Source organism: Trichoplusia ni, chromosome 4, assembly GCF_003590095.1.
Source record: "Trichoplusia ni isolate ovarian cell line Hi5 chromosome 4, tn1, whole genome shotgun sequence".
Taxonomy (NCBI): Eukaryota; Metazoa; Arthropoda; class Insecta; order Lepidoptera; family Noctuidae; genus Trichoplusia; species Trichoplusia ni.
The window spans coordinates 17,197,906-17,209,584 of NC_039481.1; the positions used below are offsets into that span (position 1 = coordinate 17,197,906).

The 11,679-nt window shown below is 35.6% G+C and overlaps 1 protein-coding gene across 6 annotated transcripts in view; it reads right to left on the reverse strand.

The window, feature by feature from the left end:
• LOC113493354 overlaps nt 1–11,216 on the reverse strand; it is a 42,030-nt gene extending 30,814 nt beyond the window's left edge. For 4 of the 6 annotated variants that reach the window (XM_026871293.1, XM_026871294.1, XM_026871295.1 and 1 more), the window contains exons 1-2: nt 10,868–11,216; nt 1,778–1,918 (exon numbers count right to left, since the gene is read on the reverse strand). In XM_026871293.1, coding sequence (XP_026727094.1) covers nt 1,778–1,918; nt 10,868–10,950 — 224 coding nt within the window. In that variant the 5' untranslated portion in view covers nt 10,951–11,216. Of the gene's footprint in view, nt 1–309; nt 389–1,777; nt 1,919–10,867 lie in introns of those variants that run through there. The other 2 variants (XM_026871292.1, XM_026871296.1) reach the window with 2 other exon arrangements.
• Between the last annotated feature and the right edge of the window lie 463 nt (nt 11,217–11,679).

Consider the following 11,679-nt stretch of genomic DNA (forward strand, 5'->3'; position numbering starts at 1 on the left):
CTTACAGAAATAGCTTGTGAGGCAACCTTTCAAAGGACTTGAATATCAATGAAAAAATAAAATAATATTGAAAACAACGCCATCTCTGAACACACCGCCAAACCTCTAACTAAAACTTCGTATCATCGCGAAAACGTTTTGTTTATCAAACAAACAGCCATAACTGTTACATTGTTAATCAGTATCCCAGTGCATCCAACTGTACATGACACACTAATACGGACAACATTCCAAATGGTCCAAAATATTTCATAACAATCACATAAAATTGCCGAATCCCATGAAAAATATGTAAGAGAACTTTTCTACCTCTCATTGTCTCCCTTCGCCACTTGCAATGTCCTGCACCACGGCATCAGCTGGCATGCACGCCGACACAAAGAATGTATTCGAAGTAAATAGAAGCTGTTGGCGACGCTATCTATATCGCTACGATCGTACGTACAGAGACGTAGTGTAGCGATATCTTATCACACCACGATACTGTTTAATAATATATAACGTTGTTGCTTAGACTATTATGCTGAAAGTTATTATCTAAACAAACAAGCGCCTTTCAATTGTAATTTGGTAACGAATTATTTGTATTCCATTGTTTTATTTGAATAGTAAAGAGAGTAAATAAATATTTTCAGAAGCGAAATTACATTTGTTTGATAAGTCTGAATTTAAAACTGTCAGACATTGAAGGCCGCAGCAATGAAATTTCAAGTAGAGAAGCAATTAATTTGAGTCTGATGAAATTCGAAGTAATGCGCATTTTTTTTTAATGAGACCTAGATTTCTGCCCTGGAATATTGAATTGGGATGGGATACATTATCGATATTATCTCCATTTAGGACAGTAAGATTACACCCGTGCTTACTGAAAAGACCAGTTCCATGGCTCGCTTGCAATGGTACATGCTTCAGTTACATCGACCAGCGACAGAGTAATGGACTCCTAAATTTTAGGAATAAAAATGTCTACGCTAACGTCCAGGATGCATTTTGAGGCATTAGTCATCACGATCAAATATCTGATACTACATAAAAACTAGGAAGACAAACATTACAAAGTCTAAAAACAATTAACATAACAATCGTTCGACGACACATTAATAAAAACATTTGGTCAAGGCCTCAAACAGACGTACATTAGACACTTATCGTGCGAATATATTTACAAATCGCCGACGAGAACTGCGAACTGCGTCTGTTTTAATTTAATAAACGCGCGATTTCAGAAATGTATGGGTTATCTTTTCCGTATAAATAGTAGGAGTTTCTCCCATTCTTTGGGATGGGAAATCATCGAATGCCTCCTCTCACTTTGGGTTGAGCGGAATGGAGAGTCAGATTTTCATTGACTATAACACCTATGTTCTTTCCCATAACCCAGTCGGACATCCCGGTGGCTGGGAAGAGTCTAAACCATTAGATGACGATAAAAAACATCGCTATATATTCATCCTCAATCGGAATAAAGGATCATGAGGCTTGCCACTACATTTTAACTCATAAAACTGTTGTTTGCGGGGATAAAAATTCCATACTACAGGGCGTAGAGCGGCATCTCTTTTTAACAACAGCTAAAGTGTCACTATAGAACTTGGTGGAAGTTCATATCTGACGTACTGTTCAGATACATTGCGAGACCAGTAGAGCTGACCTTTAGAGACCAAAGCTACGCGCCCGGCGTAGATGCCATTGTCTATGGGTGGGGGGTCAACAAAGCACTACAGGGCCGTATGTAAATCTCTATAATATTACTATTTTTTGAGGTGTATGGACTCACCGTCTCCCCCTCTCCTTGTCCCGGATTCTAGAGCGCGGCGGCGTGGTGCCGAGCAGGTCCGCCTCGGAGCCGTCCCCGCTGTCCGCCAGCAGGTACTTCGACGAGTGACGCGGATTGCGGAACACCACATCCTTGGCGTCGCTGGAATTACAACATTATGTATTTTAATACTTGTGATTCATTTTAATACAGCTGATAATTTTGGGTAAGCGTGTTTGTTACTTTTCAATAAAAGAAAAAAGCAAGGCAGCTAGAAGGTTAGGCGATGCCTTCAAAAGGCTGGTTCGATGCTTTGTACAAATACAAATGTAGGAGATACATTCAAACATCAACTAATTCTAGCAATTCAAATCATCCAAAATAATACATCTAAGACACGTCCCGACGTACAAACTTTGATTACACCTTTGTTAATGAGCCTCTATAAACCTGTATGGCGGAAGTCTCTAATGATGTGAATAGAACGAAATACAGTACAAAGATTGCAGCGAGTACATCCAAAAAGTACATAAACCTCCCTAGTCGTATTTCCGAGGCACACAGTCTATACAAATACAAAAACCCATTTGTAATATTAAGAATAGAATAGAATATTCTTCGGGTTTTTTTGGTAAAAAACATGAATAACTATAACTCGGAGGATGCTTACTAAACACAATATTGCACGCTCCGGTAGACCCTTTGAACCTGTACCAAGTGTATCGACTCCAGTAAGGTCAGCCCTCCACCCCGACCTTGCCAGATGATTATCGCACTATCACGCACTAGGTTATGATACCCCGATAACGATATTTATTAACGCATTACTCGCTTAATACGAGTTAATTACTTATATTATGCGTTTATGTACCTATCTAAAGCCCGTGTTTGTAGACGTTTTATTTTTTATTGACGTTCAATTTATTGAACGGGATAATTCAAATGAATTTACATATTCTTTGCTTTTTTTACATAAAACGACTCACGCATTAAAGAATTTAATCCTTTTATTGCGGTGGGGTTCACAAACGTTCAAGTCAAATACATGCACAAGGGCAGCCAGACTCAGGACAAGCACTTTTGGATCACACAAATGTTTATCCTAGGCGGGGATCGAACCTGCGACTGGGTTTGGCATGATGAACTTAACTACTTAGTCATGCCAATATTTGAAGTACGGAATATAAACAAGGATTTAGGAGGTCAGATAGGCAGTCGCTCCTTGTAAAATATTGGTACACAGCTAATCCGTTAGACTAGAAGCCGACCCCAACATAGTTGGGAAAAGGCCAGGCCGATGATGATTAATTTACGTGCATATCTATGAAGTTCTTGGTCTAATCTTGATAACAACATTATAACTAAATTGTATTCAGCAATATTACACATTTACACAAAAACACAGACTTAAGAACTTCTTCCTCTTTATGTCGGTTGATAAGGAAAACATCGCAATGCCATTACATAACACATCTTGATACTTCAAATTATCGCAAAAAAACTTTGTAAATCGTTAGTAATATGTACTTAAGGAAAAAACTTGATGCCGTGTCTATTATATTATGAGGTCTGTAGTATTACGGTTTTCGGACGCTAGGCGACACTAGCTCCAGATTTGCGAAGACTTTAGTTTTCATGCCATATGACGAATAGTCATTAACATAAATTAAAAGGCCATGCCTACTATCGGTGACAGCATGGTGGCCAAGACAAGGCAAAAGAAGCGTCAGGGTCCAAGATGAATCGATGAAGTAAAGGTCTCGGGTCGAGTCTGGATGAGGCTGGCAGAGGACCGTAGACATAGGCACGAGAAAGGGGTGGCCTGTGCCCAGCAATGGGAGGAATAAAGCTATAGATGATAATGATGACGATGAATGCCTACTATACTAGTCTCATTAATTAATATGATGTTGTCTAACTACACACATTCGCTATAACAAAATAATCATCTCTCAAAATAACTACAAACATTAGTATAATCTGTAAACCCGATCAGATGTTACAAAAATCTAAAAATATATCCAAAAGTTCCCAAAAACACGTGTAACAAATTACTCGGCATTCGTTACAAAGTGAACACTCTCAGTAAATAAAACTGTGTTTATTTATCAACAGCAAGAATGCTGGCGGGGTATTCCGAGTTTTCCAAGTAACGTGTGGGCGACTTTCTATGGCACTAGGTGTACTAGGTCGCCTGGCAACAGTCTCCGAATGACTGAATGACGTTCAAGCTGGAGTGGCGTCGCGGATGCGTCGAGCTGATAAACTATATGGCCAGGATTAAGTTATGCGAGACAAACGTAATGTTTGCCGAAAGATAATGGTGGTAAGTGGATACTGATAGTGGATATTCTATGTCTATGTTATCGCTTCATTGACGAAATAATGTTTTTGTTCGGTCTGTGCTGTTTTTGATTTTTTTTTAATATTGGATTATCGTAATGGCGTAATTTCTGAGCTCTGGTGAGGTAAACAAACAAACTTATTACACGTTTAATGTATTATTTTTAAGCTAAAAGTTTGAGAAGGAAGAAGAGAAGTAGAACATAATTTTCTGATGGATGCAGGACAAATCAATATTCCTAACAAGAATGACCCACACATGCTAACGACAAACCTGTCCGGATAGACAAATATCAGTATTTATCAAATTTCTAGGTACATATAATCAAATGTACAACGACCTGATTTTTGCATGGAATTAGTTATAACTTGTTGTATTGTGACGGAAAATCATTTGCTTCAAAACGTAAGACTACAATATTTATTTGGTGTGTAGGACATATCGTGAGGAACCCTATCAGTAAGGCTCCGCTGTCTCATGTTTATCCATATTTCACTACGCAGTATGCCATGAACCCTAACAGCTAAATAGTTGAAAATCACAAATGATAAAGAAGCAACACGCAACAACAAATAAAAATAACATTTGCGATTTATGTACGTTGGTACACTTGGTACGGTCATAAATGTGATGGATGACTAATTTTCTTTTCAAATTTGGAGTCGAATCTAGAAAACCTGTCCTGAGAAGAACTATCCGAACACCTCAGATCAGCTTCTATTGAAATTCAGACAACAAAAATACGAATAAAATTATATAAACGAATTCGGAGCTATTTTGAATAACTGTTTATCTTATCTTATCTGGTATTTAACGCAGCCGATGTACGAGTATGAAATCTAAGTTAGATAGATACACGGCTAGCCGCTATGCTTCATTCACAAACGATAATATCTACGTATCTACAACTCATACAAACCTGTGGATGCCAAAATGGCGGCTGTCCGCTGACGATGCGAAAACAATAAGTAGTTTTTTTTGTACTCATTACTTCTGACCTTGGTTTTTTCGACGTCAGAGGTTAAAGATAGTCGTACGCGAAAACAAAATAATTTCGGTTTATAAATATCATGTCGAGGTATTTTGTGTTTTTAAAAGTGTTTACTAATGTAATGATAAACTGTCGGATGTTAAACTAAGCGAAAAACCAACGCTCGGGGACGTCTGCCACAATGGTTTTGTTTTCATGCCAGCGTCGCTTTACAATCAATCAGAAGCTCGTCTTATTTAGTTGTATCGAAACGTTTGTTTTACCGAAATTTATATTCTATTAAATAATATTCATAAAACCTACTTCTATGTAAGCAAAATAAAAATCCCCGACCGTAAAAACTTTCATCAAACACGTGACAGACAGACGGTCAGACACGTCGAACTCACAACGCCCCTCTCTTTACATCGGGGAAAATGCAATTATGTGTTTGAGTTATTCACGTACAGCGGGATTTATAATGAAGACGGGATTATAATGACAATCTTTTCAAGTGGTATTTTATAAAAATACCATAAATAAGGGTTACACGTAAAGGAATAGAAAACATATCAAGACATGGCAGAGTTCACAAGTCTGCTACAATACCTCATAAGACAATTTCTGATCTAGACGGTGAAAGGAGACTATTAGCGCATTGATTACAATTAAATCAATTGGAAATAGAACGAAAAGGTCTTTGACAGAGAATAGATGTTATGAAAGCTGAAAACACATGCAGCTACAGAATCATTTGTACACAAAACTTAATTATAATAGGTAGGTAAAAATTGTCAATAATCAATTACTTACTAAAATTGTACCAACTATATCTATATTTGTAAAACGTCCGCGTGTTACTTTGAGACTTGCGTAACCGTGTGTCGGTCATTACGGTAATGAATTAACAATTTGTTCATACAGGCCGACGGTGCGACACACATTAATGTAATAACATCAGTTTATTTCTAACGACCGAGGAATTACTTCCGTATGTAATGTATGTTGATGTTGAGGTATTCGAAATTCGACAATAATATACGGATAATTTTGCTTTGGAACCCAACTGGGACTGTGAATTTCTTCTAATGACATAAGATAAAATGCGTGCTTCTTTGAGTACAGTTGCAGATGGGGAGGTGAAAAAGCAAAGGAACATGGTGTTTGATAACGGAGATGCCATTGACTCATGGCGAGCAATTCTTAAAAGTGCATATAACAAAACAAATCGGAACGCTAATTGACGTACTTGGAATAACACTTTCCTCCATTTTGGTATTATTCTGAAAGAAAAAGGACGACGTCACTACTTCTACTAAGATTCACTCCAAACCATCCAAGTTGGCGCAATTAAAGTGTACCGCAAAGAAAGTTCAAACATCGTTTTAGCTCTTAATACCTTCCTAAAATGTTAATTAAGGATGCAAGGAACTCTATTGACCTTTCTCAGTATTTCATACATTCAAAGTTACTATTTAGGCTAATTTAGCGGTTATATACTAACTTGCTAACGCAAGTAAGTAAGTCCCAATTTCACTACTTGAGTACATACTAAAATAAATGTCTTTTATAGACGATTAAAACAGGTTTACCGACGTCACAAGGCAAAACCAAAATTAATCGTCTCAGCTGACACCAGACTACATATTATGTCAGTACAGACAGCAACTTAACTGCATGAGCACGTCTTAATACAGATTTAGATCACTCCTGAATTCAGCCAAATACAACTTAGTTAAATGTGGTAGACCAAGTAGCCAAAGCCTCTAGTGAAGTTACAGTTAGCTCCCAGCTTCAATTTATGTGTGCGATGGATTCGATCCCCGCGTGGGACAAGCGTGTGCGTTATCCACGAAAGCTTGTTCCGAGTCTGAGTGTCTTTTTGACTTGAATGTTTGTGAAATCTCCCGCGATATAAGGATTAAATTCCTTGGTGTGGGAGTCGTTAAGCGTACTGAAGTGACAATGTATCGTGAAATTCCAACCACAATATCGTTTTAAATCGAAAAGCGCGTAATTTTTTTGGATGCTCAGAATTCGACAGTTAAATTGCTGGACAAACCAATGTTCACCAAAGTACACCAAGTACCTATACTTTTATTATAAGTAAGTAAATCTACGTTTGTTTACCGAGTATCGTTGCTGACCATGCGTACGTCATTATACATTTAATATGCCCCTCACAGCAGCGGAAGCTCGACCGATTGGACACAGGGTGTTCCCCGGCGACACAACCACATGAGTACAGATTTTAGACTCCTCTTGTAAGTCCCCTTTAATTTAGTTTCTAAAGTTTATAAGTTTTTGTTAAACTGGTTTGATGTTTCATCTTTATCATTGCTATAATCAAGTCTGACTATTGTATCTACCTACTACTACTACCTATACACCTACAGTACTAACAATATAAAATCGAACCAACTAAAGAACTACTTCTTTATTATGCCGAAAGTTCAAAGTGCAATTATAATATGACGAAATTACAGTCAATAATTATAAAAGCAATCACTTATAATAACAGTAAAAATTCATGGCTTAATTAATTTATCAATTAAGTAACTCCGGATTACTAATCATTGAACAACAAAACAGGTCAGTATTTAACGTTTTTATCAATTTTAATTTTACTATAAATAAATTTATTAAGGTATCTTCTAATAAAAACTAAAGTACCTTAATACTAAAATTAACCCTGGCTTGTTTATTGATGGGCTTTTTACCGGTCAGAATCGAGGGCTTTTATCGAAATGAGATCGAGTTTTGTTATACGACTCCCGCTCTAAGGAATTTAGTCCAAACACTCAAGTCACATGAACAAAGACACCCTGATTTCTTCGAACAGTAGCATGTTTTGGTACTACCTTCGCTTACTACGCTAATTATCGATACTTATTCGCTCAATTTTGCTTTGTTCCGATAGCAGTATTTCAGGACTGGCTCGAGAATCGAATAAAGACTTCATTTCCACCACCGCAATATTTAAGGAGGTGATGCTAGACTCTTTGAATAATTTGTTAGTACCAACCTATAAATTGTTATTTTCTTATGCAACTAATCATAAACATTCTTTTATGTCATAACAGTCTGCTAGGACGTTTTATGACTCAAAACAATACTACACAATACTACCTATTCATTAAATTCTGTCATATTTATCACTGAAGAACTATTTTGTCTTCTATGGAATAACTTGTTTTGTCTTAAACATGGGTGTCTTTTCAACATAAAAAAACATAGGTACTACAACAAGAGGGATATGGAACAATCAATGCACTTAAATCACAAATGATGTATGGAATAACTACAATGTTGTGCGTTATTGCACAAAAGAAACAGGATATAATATAAAAGTAAACAGTAATGATGAAACAGCAGTGCAACCTTCAAAACATCAAAAATTTTAGGAAACTTTAAAACATGACAATTCCATTAAGATTAGATTCCAGTGACATTTCTGTGAAATGAGCATCATCATGATGTACATCTAAAAACGGGAAGTTTCGAGAAGAAGTAATAAAATTTGTTATAACTTGTACTTATGGCAATGCAAGGGAGAATTACATTAACAAAAGGTGGCCTATGCTAGTGGGCCATTTAAGGCTCATGATGATGGATAAGAAGAAAGAGCCTCACAAGATCTTGAATGAAAACTCTGATATTGTTCAGGCCAATTTGATAGCCGCTGCTACAAAACCTAATATGTGTTTAAAACCGTTATTGTTAACAAGCGATATGCATAATAATTTATCTTCTACAGATGCAAAAAATATGTTTACTGGAGGATAGAAATATTTGTGACAAGCAGCAGCAAGTTACCTGAATGCTGTAACAAACTGTGAACTTGTCATAACATGTTCCTCGGGTCTAGTTAGATTTGGACATTGGTAATCAGTAGAAGTAAGGTAAGTAAGTCAAATAACATACAAATTACATGCATTTATAAGCTTTCATAATACTTCAGAACACTTACTACAGGAGTTCCCAGACTTGGTGTAGGTTAGGCCATTTAAAATAAATAAAGTTTTTTTTTACTTTTAGGTTTCCTGACATTTAAAAGACTTACCTGATTAGGTAAAAATAAGGAAGTGTAATCCACACAACATTCTTAAGTAAAATGTTTATATAAATTTTGCTATTTGGGAAATTTTAGGTTTTTTGATTAAACATTAAAGCCATGATTTAGCAACATTTAATCTAATGATAAAAAATTAGGCATTACACAAACATTCATCTTATTAAAAAAAAAAATGTGCATTTTAAATTGTGCCTAAGTGACAGTGCAAATAAAAACTTTTCCAAACTCACAACATTATAAAAAAATCCAAAAATAAACTTCATAGAATTTATCTTCTGCGAGCACACGTCAACACACTCTGTTTGCATTCATTTGATATATAAGTAATGTGAATCACACGAGTAGGTAATAACGTGATAACAGTGATTGGCATGCCATGATAACTTAATCTGTGGTTTACAAGCATTCATGTCCGTGAAATATAGTGCGCAATGTTAAGTGCTATTACAATGAACAATTAATTATGTTAACAGCCCTTTAATGAACACATTCTCTGTGTAATTTGAAACTGAATGCATAATTAAAATTTTGAGCAAGCAGGAACATTATGAAAAAAAAATGTCGATGAAACTTGGAGTGAGAAATATTACCAAACGAATGTTAAGGCTCCTTTAATTTATTTTAGTCTTTCTGGTGTAGTTTCTGGGTAAACATGAATGTATGAATGAGTACAGAATAGTATTATATTTCAAAACTCTATCCGTTGATCCATAAGCGTGACCACACTAGCTAAGTATTGAGTTCAACACATACAATTATTATAGAAAATCTTTTATCATATTATCAGAGATAGTGTAACAATTTGTAAGCAATAATCTAAAGAATGTATAATATCTTTAACTTCAGCATGAAGATATGTTACAACATGTTTGTAGAGTTAATTATACACAAATACTAATTAACTTAGTATAACTTTGAACAGATTAGCATAGATCCTTATTTGTATAGCAGTCTTGCATATATCAATGATTTTCCAATAGCCATATGGTATTATAGGAAAACAAATAATATCTTATAGATGGATATCAGTTCAGAATCAAAATATAATCTTAGTTTTTTTTTACTTGTAGACAAAGCCCTACCACTTCTTTTTAACATGGAAGTGTTGAAAAGAGATGGCCCAACTTTCAATAGAAAATGTGTGTTTATTTACGGAGGCACTAGTTTTTCTAAAGAGTATTGTGTTGCCCAGTTAACTGGGTTGAAATCAGATCGGCATTTGCTCATTGTGGTGTTTATAAATGGCATAACAATTAAGTCTTCTGAGCATGAAGTTCTCCAGCCTGAACTTCTCTTTCTTGGCTTTATGTTCTGAAATTATTTGCAAGTTTCAATACCAGGCTAATTCAATATGACTTCTTATCTAAATATTGAGAAATGTTTCATTTTGCAGACAACTACATTAATCCTTGACTTGCCCTTTACAAGAAAACCATACTACTGCAATAGTATATACTATAAGATACTACAGAGTGGTAATCCTATACTTACCTATTACACCTACCTCTTTAAATACAATACGAATATTATTTTGTAATTAGAACTTCTAGCTTTACGTTTTTCAGATTTTTAATCTACTACAAAAGACTCCAGTTAATCCTTTTGTAAGTTATCAAGCATTATAAGGAACGAAGTCCAAAACAACACCAGTTTCTTACCACTATCTCTATAGCTGAAAGCAATAACGACGCAAAAACAGTTAATAATTAAATTATCACTTACAAATCATCATCGGAACTCGCCGATTCGTAGTTGATCGGGAAACCGACGCTCTGCTTCCAGTCCTTGTTCACCGTATCACCCATTTTTAAAAAACAAGAAGCCTTTATTTTTGTCTTAAATCTGCTAAACCTTTACCGCGACATAGTCGCAAAATCACGTCACAATGCACTGTTAATCACCCACAGAATTTGCACAACACAACCTAGATACATATTTTACAGTCAATAGCATTTTTAGACATTTATACGTGAAAAGGAAACCGGTATTTGAATAAAAAATTATAGAGCGATACCCGTAACACCACGTCTTATCACGCGACTGACACTTGACATTGCCGTGTTGACCAAACTGTCATTACGGTTGATAACGTCAGTTTAAAATTTGACAATTGTACGCTAGAGCTGCTCCAAATTGATCGAAACAGTACCATCGACAACCAAAACGTCGTGTCAATAAGATGTCGCTATTTATTTATGGGAGACGAATAAAGGCTATCTGTAGAGTGTAAGTCTTCAGTGCTCAAGAAGATATTTTAATTTGTGAGCTCTTGGGACAGCACAGCCTTCTCAATTGTTTACAATAAGATACCAAAACCAATAATAGACTTAAATGATAAATTATTCGTAAAAAGGCTCAAAGTGTTCATAGATAGTAAATGTTACTATATTGTTAATTAGTTTTAAGTAATAATAATGTAACTATACTATTACTTGAGGTATTGTCCTGTAATGATAGAACAGTTGTAAGTGGTTAAAGTAAATAAATAAATGTAGCAAAGTATCAAATGACTACAACATTCTAATGATATCTAT